Below are 20,743 nucleotides of genomic sequence, written 5' to 3' on the forward strand. Positions count from 1 at the left end.
GGCTGTGGAGCTGGCAGCCCGGGCGCAGAGCGCAGCGAGGGAGGGCTCACGGCGGCTGCTCGCGAGCGGGACACGCTCACGCGGACGCGCATCCTCTCCCCGGGCAGCGCCCGCCGCCCGCCCCCCGCAGCCCGCGAGCGAGACAAAGCAAAGATGGCAGGGCTGCTCGCCTGGTTCTGGAACGAGCGGTTCTGGCTGCCGCACAATGTCACCTGGGCGGATCTGAAGAACACGGAGGAAGCCACCTTCCCGCAGGCGGAGGACCTGTACCTCGCCTTCCCGCTGGCCTTCTGCATCTTCCTGATCCGCCTGCTCTTCGAGAGGTAACGCGCAGCCCCGCCGGCTCTCGCCCCGCGCGGGGCAGGAGGCGCAGCCCGGCGGGCGTGGGGCGGGCGGGGCGAGGGTCCGGTCCAGCGCGCCTGGACCCCGCTGCGAAGAGCCGCGGGGAGATGCTCTTGCTCCTGCTGCTGCGGCTCTCTCCTGCCTGCGGCCAGCGGGAGACGCTTTGGAGTTGCTTTTCTTTCCCGGCCCTCCAGCCCATGCCATCCGGCCAGAGTGCCTAGCCAGCGGGCAGCCCCGCACCACGCTCCGTGCGGGCACATGTCCCGCAGTCGCTCCACTTGGCTGTGCGGGGCGGGGGGTGGCCATCGCTCGAGACGGAAGGGTGTTGAAAATGTAAAGCACCCACCCTCTTCCCCTCCTTTGCTGTCTCCTGGCCGTAACGTGCTTTTCTCCGCTGTCATGGGACGCTCGCAAGCCTAATGGGGGGCGTGCTGTGTAAGGACCGTGTGAAGGCCTGGAATTCGCTGATAGGAAAGAATATATTAGGGATTAATGAAATTGAGTATCTGCTAAAGATCTTGTTTTAGTCTTTATGACCCTAAATGGCGCGTGTATATGTGTGTGTGTGTGTGTGTGTATATATATAATATTTATTTATTTATTTCTCAGTAAGCTATTTGTAATCGTCTGTTATGACATACTCTGAACCTCTCCCATTTGGGCATCTCAAGCCTTTGATAGGAAATCTCTTAAAGTAATTAGTATGAATGGGGAAAAGCTGAGAATACATAGTGTTTTCCCCCACGTGCAAGAAAACACACTACCATAATGAGAAGTTTGTCTATCTTGAACTAAAATGTCTGTATAAAACTCTCAGTAGTTTTTTTTAGAGGAACAATCTGAATTAAAAAAAAAGTTAGTGTAAACTGCACATTGGGTATCTACGCTAACTATATAATTGTATAGAGATTACACTGGGTGGCAGGAATGGTCCTTGTAATCTGTTGCTGGAGACCTTGACAGTGCTGAAGCTTTGTATTTCATTGAACTATGTACAGCTGTATATTATGGTTTTAAATGTGTATATTAATCAGAACACAAGTCAGTCTTAATAGTACATGTTTATAAAGTGGCTTAAAGTAAGATTCTAGACTTTCCAGGTATCAATATATTTTACTAATTTCTATAGCTCCTATTGATGTAATAGGATATGAAATAAAAAATCTAAGCAATAGTATTCTAAATGTAATCTGAAATTAGGATTCAGCCAAAAAAGTAACACTACAGATAATATTATGAAATTAAATAAAAACTCAGTTTTCATTTTAAATTCTGTCCAGGATTGCATCAATCCAAACAGATTTTAAACAAAATAATATGAACATGTGTATATCAAAGAATCATGTTCCCTTGCAAAGTAAATATTTACTTGCTATGGACATTCAGTTACTTTTGTTTAATGTAGCTGTCCTTGAGTGGATATAGAGATCATTGAGTAAAACAGGTTGCTCATGTATGCTCATTTCTGGGTAGATTAGTATGCCATGTCAGAAAGGATGATATTCACTTTATCTGTGAGGAACAAAAGAATGGTTCCATTTGCAAACACCTACATATTCTTGGCTGAATCTTCTTCTGGAATGATTACAAGATGTTAAAAAGGACACCTGAAGAGTAGCAATTATTACATTCCACACACAGGGAATATCCGTATGTCTTAAAGGTTAATAAAACATTTGGCCAGAGCTCATCACCATTCACAAGCAGTTCATTTTCCCAGTCTGAGCACAGGTGTTAGAATTTGTTGCCTGCATTTGTGGTTTGTGAAATACTCAGCTGTTTTCATTACCCACCTGGGAAGAAATGTTCATTTTGAAAAATGGCCATGGCCTTTGCTGGTTTGTTGTCTTTAGAATAATTCTTTTGTGCTGCTTTATGGACTTGCATGACAAGTGAAGGTTTATCTGGAAATCAAAGGCTTCCCAGATTTGATTTAGAGGTTGAACAAGAATAGATACGAATACTTGATTTTAGCCTTAAATAGGCTGAGGAAATTAAGTAAAGTATTCTCTCAGGGTATGTCTACACTACAGAGAAGATTAAAATTGCCGCTGTTTATGTTCCAAGGTTTGAATTAGCAGGTCTAGTGAAGACATACTAATTCAAACTGAGAGGGAAAGTAGTTCTGCTTTAAGGAGGAGCAAGGGAAATTGAAAGGAAAATGTTCTCCCTTCAACTTTCTGCTGTGTGGCCAGTGCCAAAAGTCAAGTTAAGGTACTTCAACATCAGCTATGCACTTAAAGTAGCTGAATTTGCATATCTTAATTCAATTTTATCCCGGAGTATAGACATACCCTCAGTAATGTCCAGGAACTGCCCTCAGTTCTTGCCTCTCCTTCCTTACAATGTGTTAAAATGCTGTATGAGTTGCAATATATAAGCACAGCAGGGCTAGTTCAGGCTGGGAGAAAAGTTAACTAAGCAAAGAATTTAAGTTTGAGCTTTGAATTGCCTTCTGTCACTTATAATACAATGCTTAATTAGCTTTTCATAGTTATTGTCCTTTCTCAAGTAGTTAAAATATTTTCAAAATAATATTTTACCAATACATAGTTACTCAGATCAGAAAACCAACTAATTTTCATAATCCTTCATTATAGGGAGGGCCAATATCCACCTTCCGAAATGTATGCTGTCAGCCAGATAGAATGTAACAGCTTACTGGAGAGCTGTGTGTTAGCTAGCATTGGAAAATATATTTGTGTCTCAGTGCTACTATTTGAAGCCAATTGCAAAGCTCCCAATGATATTCATGAATGTAGATTTAGGCCCTTACATGTTACATTATTCAATGTTGTATGGAGCAATTGTAATATTCAAACGGAGATACTCATTAAAACAGCCAAGACTAGTTTTGGGCCTATTGTCATTGAATTAACTGGGAGGTTTGTCATTGACTTCAACGGGATCAAGATCTGTTGTCATTATTTGTTATTATGCTGTAATTTATCATTTGTGAAAGGTAGTATTTGATAATGGCTGTTTGAAGCATGGCTTCTTTAAGAAACCAGGAAGTGGAAACCAGAGGGTGAAGAAAGGGGTCATGGAGAATCCTAGGGAGGGTGTGCCAATAAGACTCCTAGAATAAAAGTTTGTTCTTGTTTGCCTTTAAACTTGAATGGTCTTCAAGAGTTTGGAATATCATAGTGGTAATGAGGATGTTGAATCCAAGTCTGCTTCCAGCTACCAGTCTGTTTAACTACACCAGCACTGTACCTGATGCTCTTAGGGTATTCACCCGTGCTATGTACCAGATACATTGTAGCATTCAATGTGCGCCTGATGATGGCTGGTCTGGAAATGGCATCTGAAGCTTGCAGTATGCATTCCTACTCTATGTACTAGGTACTGGAAACTTTAAGAATTTTTCCACTCTGGTGACTAGTACATCCTATCAGAAGGCAATAAGGGCACTAGCAGCACATCATAATGCCACACCTAGTAGTATGATCAAATGTATTACATTTCATCAGCAAGTACAGCTCCCTGGGGCATTGATCTGCCAGTTGAAGCCAGTTTTCTGGAATAGGAGTTAAGAATGCAAATTTGCATTCCTAACACTTGAGAAGATTCAGGTTCATTTTAAGGAGTGGATTTTATCCACGTGATTGTGGGAGAGTCTGCTGATGGAACCAGATTTCTTGATGCTCCATAGGGTGGTGGAGCTTGACTGTCAATTTGAACTTGGAATCCCAGAAGTTCAGATCCTTTCCTGCACCTTAATCCCTCCTGGCTCTCCTTCTTCTAGGCAACATTCACTACTTCCACTGCTGCAGTTATCCCAGTACAGTGTATTTGACTGCGGCTCAGGTAACCATGTGGGAGTTGAGGGCAGCACCTGGATCTTTAGTAGACTTGGGAGCAGGGTTCATATTGTAGCAAATCCTGTCACTGTCAGCTCCAGAAGTGTCCAGCCCAGGGATAAATGTGCTGTCCATGTGAAAGAATTAACCATTTTGCCAGAAGGCATTGCTCTTTTTGAGCCATCACCTATATGGGTGACCAGGCAATGGAGGAAGATTCTATGCCTGACGGGATCAACTTGGTGACACAGGACATATTTAAAATACTCCCGTATTTTAAAATCTGCCCCTCCCTGCAGTGGAGATACTGCTGCTGGTGAACACTGGAACATGAGTCTCACGTATAAATGACGCCATGCATCATTGATGTTTTTGCCTATTTTACTTGTGGACAGCATAATCCATGCTATTCAAATATGGCAATGCAAAAATCACTTTGCTTGGAATGCTGAATCTCCCTGTGATGTAATATCACTGAGAAGTGGGAGTGTTCCCATTTTACATGGCTCATGCTAGAGCCAACAATTGCAGGCTGAATTTTTTTCCAGGAACTAGGATTTAGATTCACAGAACACGGAAATTCTTTGGAGTGGGAAGAGAGGGGAAGGAACAGTTGGAGATATGATTGGAGGCCTTGTAGCCTTGGCTGAGAATTGTCTAGGGATGGATCCACTGGCTACCCCAATTACTCAACCATTCCATAGAACTCCCTGTTGTTAAAGGAGGCCCTAGTTACAGGAATTTCTTGTTTGCTTATGGAGGACACTACACAAGTGCTTGACTTTTCTGCATGGGTGTCAGACTTCTTTGTTGTAAATAAAAAAAAAAGAAAAGGAAAGGAAAAAAGAGTGAGGCTATAGCCCCAAGTGAACAAGGCAGTCATACCCGACTGCTATCCTTTGCGGACTATGGAGGAATTGGTAGTTCAATGTCATGATTCATTTATGTCCACTAAGTTGGTGCTATGCCGTGGATATCTCCAGATACCATTTTCTCCTTAGTCATAGCACCTCATGGCTTTTCTCTTATCACATGGCCCTCTTTCAGTTTGAAAAGATGCCTTTTGGTCTATTTTAGAAATAACACCTGCCAAACAGTAACAGTGGTTTCTGGCCGTAGCCTACAATCTTTTTCCAAATGGCTGGAGGTAGCAGCTAGCAGTAGCAGCTTAAAGTTGTCTATGATTGGCTGTAGGAGTGGTCCTGTAGGTGGGATTATTTCCAAACAATAATTACTGATAAAGGACTGACTTTTATTTCTGCTTGATTTGCCCATTTCGGTACTCCCAGATACAACCCTCAAAATAACAAAGGTGTAGAGAGATTATGTCTCACAATGAAGAAGCTTCAGGCTCATCTGTCTCAGTGTGCCCTTTCCACGAGCTTTTGATTCAGGATTACAACATTACCAGGCTGTTTTCTGTGAAGCTATCGGTCAGTCCCTGACTTCACTGGTGCTAGGGCGAAAATTATTACACCCCTTTTTTAAGGAGTCCAGGAATATACATGTGAGTGGTTCACAACCACATACAGAAGTATCAGGCATGCTCCAAAGGTTATACCAATGACAAACGGAGGGCTAGGGTGACCTTGCCTTGGTGTGCTGTGTATGTGGGGGGGAATCAGTACATAAACATAGAGCATGCAGGGTTAGCTCACAGTTTTCAGTTCCAATACAGGTTTCTCGGACTCTAGAAGTGGTAACATATGAACTGCATGATAGGGTCCCATAGATGTATTGGTACTTGAGTCCAGGTATGGAAGCCCATCAGAGGTGAAGCAGGTCTGGAAATCTCCACTGAACCATCAGTAGTTGAAGTTGTACTGCAAGGTTTTGCTTGTTCTGGTATAGGCTCCAATTTTGTTTCCAACCACGCGTCTGCTGACTGCTGGTGTCCCATGGTGACAAATAGACCTTTACAGTTGTGTGGGCCCTCACATTGACAGAAGGACTTTGCAGTGTAACATCCCTGGTCCAGCACCCTCAGGACCTGACCAGTCAAGGGATGTTACATTTAGATTAATTGGGTAATCGAATAGTTGATGCATCGACTAATTTGATTGGTCAATAAGGGCGCCTCCGACTTTGAAGTGAAGCCCTGGGGCTGTTGCTATACTTCAAAGGCGAAAGCACTGTGGGAAGCACAGGACCAGAGGGGGGACTCAAGCAGTCCCCTGCTGGCCCTGTGCTCCCCACAGTGTTTCAAAGTGGCATGGTGCTCGGGGTCAACGGGGGAGCCCTAGCTGAGCCTGGGCTCCATGCAGCGCTGCTGCTTTGAAACGTCAAATGCAGCCCCCACATGGCTCCAGGCTGCACGCAGCATTTCAAAGGGGCAGCGCCACGTGGAGCTTAGGGTCTGGTCCCAGGATCCACATGGCGCTGCCACTCTGAAGCACTCCCTCCACCTTGCCCCCTTGCTGCTGCTTTCTGATAGAGGGGCAGCAAGGCAGGGAAAGTGACTAGTCAACAAGTGTGTTGACTATCCGATAAATATTTGCTTATCGGATAGTTGACTAGTCGTTCACATCCTTAGACTAGTCCCGAATGAGGGATTTTGCTGGATTAGGGGAAGTCATGTCTGGTCCCCCTGTGACAAGTCCTCCAGCCTGGCTCCACTCCTGGCCCCCAGCCTCCCAGCCATCTCCCCCCTTACACCAACTCAGCTGGGCTCCTGGCCACAGCAGGACTGCTGGCCCTGCTTCCTTGCCGGCCCCACTGTCCCATCCCTGCTGGCAGCCCACTGCCATGCTAGGCTTCTGGCCCACCAGGCTCCTGGCCCAGCATGCTCGGTTCCTGGCCCCACCGGGCGCCCATTGCTGTGCCAGGCTCCCAGCTCCACCAGGAGCCTGCTGCCCTGCCGAAGCCAGCTGGTACTCCTGCTACCCTGCCACCGGCCCAACCAGACTGCCACAGCAGGACTCCCAGCCCCTGCAGGGTTCCTGCTGCCAGCCCTCTAACTGCTGGAACATGGATGTTGCTGGACGAGGGAGTCCCAGTTTAGAGAGGTTCAACCTGTATTTGGGAATGGCTCTTATGAGATATGGCTCCTTTAAGAAACCAGAGTGGAACCCAGAAGTAAGAGGAGGAGCTCCACGAGATGATGGCAAAACCTAAATGAGGAGGAAGGTGTAAGACCTCAATATAAAAATTTGTTCTTGTTTGCATTTAAACCTGAGTGGTCTCATGCTTTTTTTTTTTTTTTTTTTTTTTAAAGTAACAAAACTGCCTAATTCACATTATAGATTAAGGGTTTGCATAATTTAATTTCAGTTAGCAAAGTTATCTGAGAGCTGAAAGGGACAAGGAAAAAAGGCTGTCAAAAAGATTATGATTATCTTCTTTAACTTAAAATGGCTACATCTTCCTCTTACAATGTATTAACATTAGTTTATGGATGCCTGTTAGGGTTGCCAGGTGTCCGGTATTCAATCGGACAGTCTGGTTTTTGGGCCTTCTGTCTGGTAAAAAAATTCAGAAATTATTGGACGTGTGTTATGTCCGGTATTTTCTGGTTTTCTGGCTGGGGGCCCAACGGAAGCCTGGTGGGGGCGGGGAGAGTGGCTGGGAGGCAGGGTGTGATCGGCGCTGGGAGCCTCTGGTTGCATCTGATGTAGGAGTAACGCCTTGGGGAGGAGAAGACTCGCTTGTGCTTCACCGGGACCGTGCGTGGGACGGGCAGCACCCTGGGATCTGGATGTGCCCAGGTCAGTCCCGCTCCCTGCTGGCCAATTCTCTCCCCAGCCCTGCTCCCCCCAATGCCCTCCCGGCAAGCCCTGCTTCCTGCCGGCTGGTTCTTCTCCCGAACATCGCTGGCCAGCCCCGCTCCCCTCGAATCCTCCCCCCCCGACCTCCCCGAGCCAGCCCTTCTGCCCCCAACCCCCCGTCCATCCAACCCTGCTTCCCACCAGCTGCCCCCCTGCTCTCCCCCGGCCAGCCACGCTGCCCCCCCCCCCCGCCAGCCCTGCTTCCTGTTTCTCTCCCTCCTCTCCCCCCCCCCCCCCCCCCCCGCCGCCAGCCCTGTTTCCCTCCCTCCTCCCGCTCCCCTTCCAGCTGGTCGCCCGCCCCCTCCATCAAGTGTGTCCGGTATTTTTTCCTGAAGCTACCTGGTAACCCTAATGTCTGATAATAGCCAAGTAGCATCTCTGGATGAATCTTTATTGATATGTTATAGCCCCATGGAAGGGAGGAGTTTATAATGGGAACACATGAAGGGAAAATATTGCTGCTGTAAATGTAAAATGTTACTGTCTTTTAAATGCATTGCTATACAGGCAGTCCCCAGGTTACGTACAGGATAGGGACTGTAGGTTTGTTCTTAAGTTGAATTTGTATGTAAGTCGGAACTGGTACATATTGTAGGGGAAACTCTAGCCAAACATTTCTCCAGAGCTCAGTTTTATTCTCCAACACCTCACTTCCCTCAGTCCTTTATTCTCAAGCTGAGGTGTCTGCTGAGAAAAGCCGCTCCGCGTCTTCCTGGTCTGCTGGGGGGGAAGGGCGCTAGCTTTGCATCTCCCTGGTCTGCTGGGGGGAAGCAGCTAGTGCGGGGTTGCCTCACCCCGTTTGTAAGTAGGGATCCGATGTAAGTCGGATCCATGTAACCCGGGGACTGCCTGTACTGTTATCTTGGTGTTATGAACATAACATTAGTTTTCTTTTTCAAAATATTCATAATTATGCTATTGTACTTCTCAATATTGGTAAATCAGCAAACATGGAGTGCTGAACTTTCAATTAGTTGGCACGAACCATTTAATTAAATTTTCTATTTTAAGGACAATACATGAGATTGATTGCTAAGCTGCTGAAACTGCGTAGTCTTACCTTTAATAGAAACAAACTATGAGCATTCATGGTAGCAAGAAATATAGTTAAGGTTGAGCTGTGAATTGCCTCAAATTTGGATGCTATGGTGTTGGATGGTATAGAAATAGACTTAAATTAGACATAACCATGTGGCGTTTAGGACCCTCTGTTGATGCCATTTTGGTTATGAACGAGATGTGCCAACACCACTTTTTCTTTTTCCTCTTTTATCTTTTTCCTCTTTTTATCAAAATAAAAATCCAACTTACCCAAAATCTGTGTACTAAGATCATGATGCTCATCAGTTGGATGATTATTTACATTTAGGGCATGTCTGCATTACGGGTACTATAAATGCTTTCTACAGGAGGGCTTTTTCCTATGATGTAGGTAATCCACCTCTCTGGGCAGGAGTAGGTAGGCTGGTGTAAGAATTATTGCATCATTCTAGCCATGTTTATAACAGTGTGTGGGTCATCTGAACTATGGCATTCAGAGATGTGAATTTTTCTTACCCCTGAGCAATGTAACTATGTCATACTAAGTTTTAACTGTAAACCTTTGTGACACTGTTCCCCTATATTTTTATGAAAATATGTTTTGAGTATGAACATGCATAACTCAAATATGCTTTATGAAAAACGGGGTAAGAAGCCTCTGTCATTGAAGAGCTTGTAATCCCCAGAATGTGTATATTTTATTTGTGTGCATGTATCATTATTTCATTTGAAGTTAGAAATATGAAGTGTAAACCTGTTTATTAATCTAGGTCTTCTAGTGAAAGTCATTAGTGGTACTTAAGGAACATAAGGGCCTGGTGCTCAGGGCAATCATCTGTGGATAGTTTTGTTTTTCGTGTAGGCCTGGATTGCGGTTGGTCCTATAAAGACAAGTAGGAATCCATCTTGTATTTTGTAGTCTTCCACACGGGGTGGGGGGAGGTGGAAAGTAGGTAGGGGAGGAGTGGGAACTGAACCTTCCACCCTTAGGAAATTCTGTTTAAGGGATCGGAAGCAAACAATGATGTCTTCAGCTGGCTTCAAACCCCCCCCCCCCCCCCCATCTCAGGAGGGCACATGAAAAGACCTGGAAAGAAAAGAACTCTAATGAGGGGAGAAACTGTTAGACCCAGGTCAGAAAAAAATTCAGCTCAGGTTTGAAGAACTTTACCTGAAATAAGGACTAGGATGAGAAATTATTATTTGTAATTATTTCTCTTAGTGTTTTAGGCTTAACTGGTGTATTTTGTTTGTTTTTAGTTTAATATTTTACTTTGATCTGTCTGACATCACTTGCAACAAGTTAAATCCCATTTTTATACTTAATAAAATCACTTTTGTTTATTATCAAACCCACTGTAAATAATTTTACTAGAGGAGGTAGAGTAGACAACAGCTGTGCATCACTCTCTTTCATTGAAAAATGGGGGCAAAATTCATGAGCTTTCGCTGTATAAAATGTAAGGAGAGTAAGACAGATTTATTTGGGGTTTTGATCCCATGGGAGTTGTGTCCCTGCCATCAGATCCCTGTAACTGAGCCCTCCCAGAGCTGAGCTGTTCTGTGTCTGTGTTACTCTGCTGGGGAACTGTCACCTAAACTATGTGCTGTTGCTGGGGGAGAACTCAGTTTCTGACTCATCTTGACAGGGTGTTGTGATGCCCCAGCGGGCAGGCAGGTGATCATACTCCGTGGTATGAGCAGCTGATCATGTGACACTCTCAGAGGGGATCTCTGTGATCCAATCGTGAGGACTAATATTGTAATAGAATTTTGTGCCACATTTTCTGTTGCCATCTAGCTACTTTGTGTGTGACATACAATGGGTGTATCTTTGAGGATATGTCTAGACTGCAAGGCTATTTCAGGATACCAGAGGTATCTCCTGGTATCCTGAAATAGCTATCTCGTGTCCAAGAAACACGTCCATTATTTTGAAATAATTTTCAAAATAACAAATGCGCTATTTCAGCATCCCTGTAAATCTTGTTCCACAAGGAATAAGGGATGTCTCGAAATAGTGCTTTATTTCAAAATTTGGCGCCATGTAGACACGCCGAATTTCAAAATAGTCTATTTCTAAATAATATCAAAATAAGATACGCAATTTGCATAGCGCAAATTGCATATCTTATTTCGATTTTAGAGTGCAGTCTAGACAGTACCTTAGATGCCCATTTTATAAGATAAATCCTTGATTAATTTTGCGTAGACCTAATAGCAGCTTATGATCTTCCCCAGTTTTCTCCCTGACTCTCCTCTGCCCTTGCATCTTTCATCGAAAATACGACTGGATTAAAGCAATCTAGTGACCTAGCCAACCACCACATGGGGGCCTGGTATGAACCTGCTCCTGCACTGAGACTCTGCACTCGCTTGGAGTAGCAGTGACTGCCTCCTTTTCCTGCCCATGAATGGCAGCAGGGTCCCCCTCTCACAGTGAAGGGACAGGTGAAGCTGCCAGGATGCATATGCTGAGATGGGTATTCTGGGTCTGCTATTTTTTTCTTCCTGTTCTTCCAAGTCCCCTTCTGGGATGCAGTTGATAACCACTGCCAACACCCCCTGAAGTAGGTCTCTGTGTAGGCACTTTGTGGCACAGTTTGCATCTGATTGTCTGTAAAAAAATGGAAGATATTGTGGTTTTGGTTGCACCTGAGTCACATTTTTAAGCATTTCTTTGCCATGACGAGGGCTAGAGATTTATATTTAAGACAAAACCCAAAGCTTAGCTTCTAATGCAGTGTGATCACCCAAGGAGTTGTGGTCCTAGGCATAGGCTTGTTGCCCTTATGCCTTCATTTGGCTCTGAGAGGAGTGAGAATTCTCTGAGTGAAAAGGGAATTGAAGGAAAACTTGGGGTAAGGGGATGGTTCTATCAGTGTGGATCCAGCGACCTAACACTTCTGTAGAGGAAGGAGGTAAGGTGAGGCAGCAGCCATTATTCCAGTCCATGGCCAAATAACAACTATTGAGGGGCTTATAGGTTGCAGCGTGTGCAAATTTCATTCCCTCTTCCCTTGCTTAGATCCCTGCAAGAGATGCCTGATCACTTGGTCACCGTGTGCAGATGAATTGCCCCAAAGTAGACATGAATATGGATTTAAACATAACTTGCCGATTGTGAATAACTTTTTTTTCAGTTACATGTACCTACGCCTATTGAAATAATCTGACATTTGTTTTCTTTTCTGTAGCCTTCTTTTAATGGTACACTGTCCATGTAAAACCCCTATGTTGAAAGAAACTTGTTTACAATTTTATAGGGTTGACATTGACATCCCTCCAGGATTGTACTAGAGTCTCCAGGAATTAATAGATTAATTTTTAATTAAAGTTTGACATGTGGCAAAACCTCTAGGAATACATCCAACCAAAACTGGCAACTCTTCACAAACCGTACTAACAAGTAAAACAAAAACACATGCTCCCCCCCACAACTAATAAAATCCTGAGGGTATCAACGGGGAATAGATGTAAAGAAAAATCCTGTTCATTTCTCACTTATTATACTGTTTATCTTTTCTATTTCTTTTGGAAAGTGAAATCAATTAAGACAGTTTCCCTTTTGTTTATAACTGGTTTGACTGTTATTGTGCTGCAGTATCTGGTGTTCCACCACTACATAATCACATCTAATTGTTTAAAACAAACCCAATTTTAATAGATAAGATTTGTTTGCATGCTTTGAAGTATGGAAGCATCTCCACTGCCTTATATTGATGAAATCTTGTTTTTATTTAATGTAAATGTTTAGCTAAATTTAAGCCAACAGTATCCTTTTGTCATGTTCTGAGGTGTACTCGAGCTGGGGGTGGGGCTGTGTCACCACCACCCTTGCAGCTTTTTAGAGGTACCCATTCTTTGTTGCTGCAGAGCCCAACCTGGGCTACTTACAAATGCCATGAAAGTCATACTCCAATTCTCCTGGCCTAGCAGCCTGTCAGCCACACACCAACCATACTTTAGCCTTGGTTATCACTGGGAGGGTGATTCCAACACACTCACCGACTGACATTTTCCCCAGAAAACACATGTTCTGCACTGTGCAGTCCTCTCCTGCACAGTTCAGGTGTTAAAGGTTTGCTGCCCCTGACAAGGTACAACAGTTGCTTTAATCAGCATCATCAAAAACTTCAGTTTAAACACACAAGTTTAAAGTATATATTAAAGTATAAAACAAGCTTAACAAGGAAGAGAGAGTTTTTGCATGAATACAAGTATAAATCATTAAAGTCAGAAGTGGTTGCAAGAGAAATAAAAATATAATATTTTCTAGTAACTAAATCTAACAAACTGGACTTAGTTCAAGATAAAATTATCATCATATGTTCTTAGTAACAGGGCTAACCAAATTCTCAACTCAAGATCTGCTCTCAAAGTCAAAGAGCTGGTTGCTTTGTCATATTAAGTGAATGGGTGAGATTGAGAGAGAGAGAGAGAGAGTACACAGGGCTCGGTTTTACCCCTTATTTGCATAGTTCAGTCACCCATTAAAATGCATTGTCATAAGAGTTACCAGTAGGCTATGTCTACACTTCAGCCTATGTTGGCAAAACTTCTGTCACTCAGAGTATGGCTAGACTCCACCGCGTCCAGGGATCGCGTTTGCTCTTCCGTGTTTTTTTTTTTTTTTTTTGCAGAAGAGCGTTTGTGTTCTTTTGAAAGCCCCTGTATTCCTCATTCTATGAGGAAGAAGGGGGCTTCCGAAAGAGAGGGTTTTTCTGACAGTTGTCCCAATCTAGTTGGGCCAAATGTTGGAAAAGCCTCATCCAACAAAAGAATTGGAAAAAGGTATGGAAGATGCATCTGGCATTTTTGTGTACCTTTTTCTGACAAAAACCTGTAGTCTAGCCATACCCTTAGGGGGCTGAATATTCAATAGCCTTCCCCCCCCCCCCCCCCAGTGACATAAGTTACACAGATATAAGTGCTCATATGCATAGTGCACAGAGCTTCTCCTAACAACATAGCTTACGCTTTTCATGGATTTTTATTTTTGAAGGTTGAACTCTCTCCTATCAGCACAGAGTATCAGGACAGACACTGCAGCGACATAGCTGTATCCATAGAGCTGCACCATGACAGCTCTGTCCATATAAACATACCCCTAGATAAATTTCCTTCCAGCTGTGAGAAGGGAAACATGAATTTTCATAGTGAAAAAGGTTCCATGTTTGTTAAAATGCAAATTGATCTTTGCCTCCCTGCCAAAGAATGGCCACTTGACAGGTGATGACCAAATACCTTTGACACATGACTAGAGGTGTCAGCTTGTCTTCAAGAAATTGGTTTAATGACTCCTCAAACTTGTCCAAGCACATTTCAGTCACAATTTCAGCTAATGTTCATAACTTTTCATAAAATGTTGCTATATCCTTTTCACCATGATATAATTGACCTGCAAATTAGCAAACCTCACATGAAAAATTTTGTAAAGAGATTATTACAGTGGTGTGAGAGTGTGAATACAATGCATTTGGTCAAACCCTTGTAAATTGGCTGCTTTATTCCATTGGAAAGGTAATTATGATTGTCCCTTCTCGATATTGGCCATTAATTAGGAAATGTTCTCTATAGAAGCACAGTGCACCACTAGGACTTGCTTTCAGACTCTTAAGGGACTGAAGTATGACTCAGATAAGGGAAAGGATAACTGTGATCAGTTTTTACTATTCACTGGAACCTTTATTCCGGTAGAAGTCCCAATAAGGTAGTTTTGCCTGAAGAAATGCTCCAATTACTGGTAGAACCCTCTAATTCACTTCTTACATTGGTTTCTATAAGCATAGGATTAGCCCCAAATTGCTCATGACTATCAATACTGCTCCTATTTGTGCTGAATCTGTCAGTGATAATAGACACTTGTGAAGGAATACATTGGCTCTCATCCCTTCATTGTCTTGATGAATATTCAATTGGGATTCCGTGTTGAGACATTTTCACGTTGTCTTCCTTAAGTATACTGGCCCGCAGTGCGGTTTGGGTTTACACAGGGCTCGACACGCGGCCCGGGGGTGGGAGCCAAAACAAAAAAGTACAGGCAGTCCCCGACTTACGTGGATCCGACTTACGTCGGATCCCTAGATACGAACGGGGTGAGGCAACTCCCGCACATGCGCAGCAGGATTCCCGGGGCTCGCTCACCTGGGTCCTAGGATCCTCCTCCTCCTCGGGCCGGCTCCGACTGGGGTCCCACAGAGCTGCCCGGCAGAGGAAAAGTGCCTCCCCACACCCGCTGCCCCCCCCCCCCTCTGCCAGCAACAGGCTGCCTCCTCCCCTGAGCAACAGGCTGCCGAACAGACAAAAGCAGCCTCTCTGCCCCTCCTCCCTTCTATACATGCCGGGCTCCCGGGAGCGCAGCAGCGTCCCCGGGGCTCGCTCACCTGGGTCCTAGAATCCACCTCCTCCTCCTCTTCGGCCGGCTCCAACAGGCCTCTGCCTGCAGCAGCTGGCCACAGGGACAGGGATCCCGCAGAGCTGCCGGGCAGAGGAAAAGTGCCTCCCCACGCCCGCTGCCCCCCCCTCGCGGCCTCGCATCCTGCATGCCCCCCCTCCCCCCTGCCAGCAACAGGCTGCCCCCTCCCCTGAGCAACAGGCTGCCGAACAGCAGACAAAAGCAGCCTCTCTGCCCCTCCTCCCCCTATACATGCTGGGCTCCCTGGGCAAACAAAGACTCCACCAAAACAAACAAAGTGCTGGCCTCATTGTGTTAGCAAAAAAAGGACCCTCCTCCTAGAACCCTGGGTGGTGTGTGGAAATAAAGCTATTAGCTCAAAGCATGGTGCAGAGCTGTTTGGTATTTGATGAGTTACTCCTTTAGTCCTGAGTTTGTCACAGGGACAGAAATAGATGTGAAATCTTCTGAACAGGGGAACAGACAGCAAAACAAACATTAGAGGGGAGTTAACCTTTCCCTGTGCTATCCAAAACTAAAAAAAATGTTTGGCTAGAGTTTCCCCTACAATATGTACCAGTTCCGACTTACATACAAATTCAACTTAAGAACAAACCTACAGTCCCTATCTTGTACGTAACCCGGGGACTGCCTGTAGTCATATAATGGTCTTCTGTTGATATGCATTTTTGTAGTTAAATTCCTGGACTGTCATTGCTTATTAAAAGTGCTGTCATATGGGTGGAAATCAGGTAAATATTGCATTTTATTAATATCAGCTGAACTGACTTAAATGTGGCCTGCGTGTTGTGTAATCTTGCCTTAATCTTTGTATTCATGCCCATCAGTGTGAAAGAATCTGTTTGCATATATTTGCATGTATATTCAACCACACTTAAGTTGCGGCCCTCAGTATGTGCTGTGAGTATCATTGTGGCCCCATGAGGCTTCCAAAGTTGAGTAGTCCTGCCAAAGAGGAAGAACTGCCAACTACTAGCTTTGCTCTATGATGGTGCATAAAAGATATGAAGATGTTATAGCTGTTGTGTTTCTATGTCCAGCATGTGAGCAAAAGCAGAAACAGGAAAAATAATTTTCTTTTTCATTGGATGTGGTGCTCCTCACCTTATAGTTAGAACTCTGCACAGATACAAAATTTGTATCGGCATCCTTATCTGCAAAAATGAGTTGTGGATATCCTTACGGACATCAGTGGATGCCAATAACTGAGAATAAAAAGCAGGTATCTATAAATTTTCAAGATTCTAGATACAAACTTTGTATCCACATCTGTATCCGTAAAAATGATTTGTGGATATCTGCACCCACATAAAAAGCAGATATTTGTGGATTTGCAGAGCTGTACTTATACCGTGGGGTCTCCTCAGCTTTACACACTGGATATCTGACTTCCTTTTGTGCCTTGTCCTCTACTAGAGTCTTTATAGCTGCTCTGAAGTGGATTCTGACTTTCCTTGACTCTGTTTTTTTTTATCATGAAAAAGCAGTTGTAACACAAAGTTGTGACTTTTTGTGCTTCAAAAAGAAAATCTGTAAATATGACTCATTATAGTTGACAAAATTAGCACATTTCCACACCTAGGAAGTTTGCCCTTTGCATAGCCATAGAAATTTCAATTATGTTACATCATTAAATTATAACTCTTTAGATAATTGCAATCTACACAGCAGCTAATAATGTGGAAGAGGTATGTAGAGGCAGAACATTCTACAAATTTGCTTTCAGATAGGAAGGAACAGAATGTTAAGAGATCCTCCAGAACACGCTAAATTAGTTTAATTTCTTTCAGTTTACTAGTTTAACCTCCATTTTTAATGTGATTAAATCAGGGGTTCCCAAACTTTTTGACATGGGGACCAGTAAATCCATTCACAAGCTTTTGGAGGACTGGTAACATTTATTTGCATATTCATTAAGCAAATGATGAATATTCAAATAACTTGTTTCTGGTCCTCCCAAAGCCCCCAGTGCCAGCTTTAGCAAAGCTTTTGATACTGGCACCCACAATATTCTTGCCAGCAAGTTAAGGGAAGATGGATTGGATAAATGGACTGTAAGATGGATAGAAAGCTGGTTAGACCAGGGTTTCCCAAACTTTTTACTTTAGTTGGAACCCGTTTCTTTTCAGTACTGTTTTTTGCAGCCCAAAAATATAAACACATATAAAAAAAAGAATGAAAAATGAATAAATTTTCAGTGTTTCACCCGGCTGCATCCTCTGCCCAGCCTGGGCCAGGGCTTGGGGGACCCAGCGCTGCACGGGAACTCCAGGAGGTGGGAGCAGGAGCAGATTGGGGGTTGGGTATCTGGCTATGAGGGAGGGTGCAAGGAGGGGTAGGGTGTCCAGGTGTCCAGTTTTATACCGATCAGTCCAGTATTTGAGGATTCTGTCCAGGAAACAAATTGAGAAGATACTGGGCATAAAATGTCTGGTATTTTCTAATTAGGTAAGTTTTATTATTATTAGGTGTATAAGTCCGTAGCTGCAAATTGCCTGGCTGGTAGATGTGCTCATGCTGCGTGAGTGTCTACCAGCCAGGCAGTTCGCAACTACTCGAGGGAGGGTATCGGGGGGGGGGGGGGGGCAAAATGGAATCCCCAGGGCCGGACTCACTTGTGTGCCCAGGTCTGCATCTGCCTGGGTCAGTCCTGCTTCCCGCCGGCCAATTTGCTCCCCCTTCCCGCCCCCCTCCCCGCTTCTCCCGCTCTCCCCCGTCCAGACCTGATGCCCCCATCCAGCCCTGCTTCTGGAGGCTGGTTCTCCAGTCCTCCTCATCCTGATCTCCCCCAGCCAGCCCCCTAGCCAGCCCTGCTTCCGGCCAGCCGCCCCCGATCTCCGCCGGACAGCCCCGCTGTCCCCAACCATGCTTCCTAGCAGCTGGTTTTCCCCCACACACACACTTCCTCCACATCCCACCCATCCCAGCAGCCATGCAGGGGCCCAGTATTTTTTTCCATACCAGATAATGCTAATGTAACCCATACACCTAGGCTATGTCTACACTGGCGGCTTCTTGCGCAAGAACATAGTTTGGGAAACGCTGTGATAAATGATATCTTTTAATGTTCATGTTTACGTGACTCTGTAGTCTTGTCTAGGCTTAGAAGTTGTAACGTTATTATTACTATTATAGTTAAAACAGTACAACATCTCTTTGTGGGAATGTACCTCTAAATGTGCTTTTTGCTGATGTAGTTTCATTTCCAGGAATGAGAATAACTTCATTTATACCAATAGAAAGCCTCTCTCTATTGGTATAATAGCAACCACACTTGGCATTGGACTGGTATAATTATCTTGGTGAAAAATCATGCTCCTTACTAAAATAGTTACACTATTAGAAAAAATGTCTAAGAAATTGACATGGTACGTGGATTTAGCAAGCTACTCGGATCCCTTCCAACAGCAAGCAGGCTGCTAGTGAAAAAGTGACTGCTTCTCATGTTGCATATGGTTTGTTTGCCCCTGTGCAGCTCCAACATATACTGTAGCATCTGTTCTGGGTCCAGAAACAATGGTGGCTTGATTGAAATTGGGGTGAAAATCTCACTCTTGACCCAGAGTTTTTTCAATCCCTCTTTCATTCTATTGATGACTCACTTTAATTTGTAAATAGCTGTGAAACTGTGCACACTTCACCTACAACTGTCACTCCATGTTAAGGATGTTAAATGACAGTTAATTTACTAGTCGAGTAGTTGATGGAATTTCCACCGAGTAGTCGACTAGTCGATAGGCACTTTCGCATTCCTCCTTTGAAATTTACAAGAGCCTCTGGTGGGGCTCTTGTACATTTCAAAGGAGGAATGCGAAACTCTGTGTGCAGCCTGGGGCCAGCGGGAAGTCCTGCTGACTGTGGGCTGCATGCAGAGTGCTAGCTTTGAAACATACAAGAGTCCCCAACAGGGGCTCTTGTGCATTTCAAAGCGGCAGTGCAGTATGAATCCCGGGGCCAGTGGGCACAGCATTTCCCCACGATCAGTGGGCACGGCATTTCCCCAGAACCCAGGGTCAGCTGGGGACTCCTCAACTGATCCCTGGTTTCGCGGAAATGCTGTGCTGGAACCTGAGGTAAGCTGGGGAGTCCCCAGCTGACTCTGGGCTTCACATGTGGCAGCACCGTGCAGCTGATCCCAGGTTCAGCAATGTGGTGCTGCCACTTTGAAACACTAAGGTGGCATTTCAAAGAGACAGCACCACACAGCTGAGCCAGGGATCAGCTGTGCGATGCTGCCACTTTGAAGTAGCTCCTCTTCTCCACCCCTTTTGCTGCCTCTATCTGATAGAGGCAGCAAGGGGGGAAAGGAATCGACTAGTCGACTGACTATCCAATAAGCATTTGCTTATCCGATAGTTGACACTAGTCCTTAACATCGTTACTACTTGTATTGAGGAAGGTTGGCCTGTGGCTGTAGTGTAAGAAGACTGTGAAAAGTGATAGCAGAATCAGCTTCTGCCTTGCTGAACTTACAGCAATGTTCTAAACAAACTATGGAAAAACGGCTTTAAATTTGGATGTAGTATGCAAGCTAGATGGGATGCTGTATTCAGGTTGACACCTTCAGTCAGGACAGTTAACATGGCAGAGCCTTGGTTGTAGGATAGGACAAAGAATAGAGAGCATTGGGCTTTGTCTGCATTGTCAGTTGAATAACAAAATGTTGGCGTTCAGAGGTGCTTACCCCTTTCCCCTCTGTTGCCAAAAGACAAAAGTTTTTCCACTGCAAGTGGCAGTGTAAACGGCTTGCTGTCAATAGGCGTGCTCTCCTGAGGACAATGTGTACCCTGGTCATAGAGACTGGAAGTATTATGTTGGCAAAAGTGCTGACAAACATAGTTTACATTGCCCGTGTCACTAAAAGCTGTGTTGTGTAGACCAAGATGTAGTACAGGAACCGGGAGGAGTGAGGATGTAAGAGTGAGAGGGAATGCTTGTTTAGAAATAGCTTTAAAATGCATATAGGAAAATCCCCCACTTACTCAAGGGCAGAGATTGTGGTAGGGAATAATCATGGCATGTGATAAGGTGTAAGTGACAGACTACAATATTCCAAGTGTGTGACACCTGAATACTCACTTTTTTGTGTATCTGGTCTAATAATGTATCATTAAAATGATATGCAGAGTGGTGGGATACTAGGAGGAAGGACACAACCTGGATACAAAAAGTTTTGACATGTCTGCTGGGAAAATGACCTGACTCTGACATGTTACCTAGAAAGGGTCTAGGAGATATGCTCTCAAGAAGTGTAAGATTTTGCCTGTGGCACTGCAGGAGCTCCTCTAGACAGGAGCTGTCAGTGGTGTGTTAGAGTAGATTCATTATTCAGACCACTTTTGGTTTACATAGACTTTTCCCATCTTGATTAACTA

At 44.5% G+C, this 20,743-nt stretch overlaps 1 protein-coding gene across 1 annotated transcript in view; it reads left to right on the forward strand.

Annotated features, from left to right (window-relative positions):
- Window positions 1-153: 153 nt before the first annotated feature.
- CERS6 (ceramide synthase 6) overlaps window positions 154-20,743 on the forward strand; it is a 260,054-nt gene continuing 239,464 nt past the window's right edge. The window contains exon 1 of the mRNA XM_006135774.5: window positions 154-323. Coding sequence (XP_006135836.1) covers window positions 154-323 — 170 coding nt within the window. The remainder of the gene's footprint in view (window positions 324-20,743) is intronic.

Source organism: Pelodiscus sinensis, chromosome 7 (genome assembly GCF_052426305.1).
Source record: "Pelodiscus sinensis isolate ZL-2025 chromosome 7, ASM5242630v1, whole genome shotgun sequence".
Taxonomy (NCBI): Eukaryota; Metazoa; Chordata; order Testudines; family Trionychidae; genus Pelodiscus; species Pelodiscus sinensis.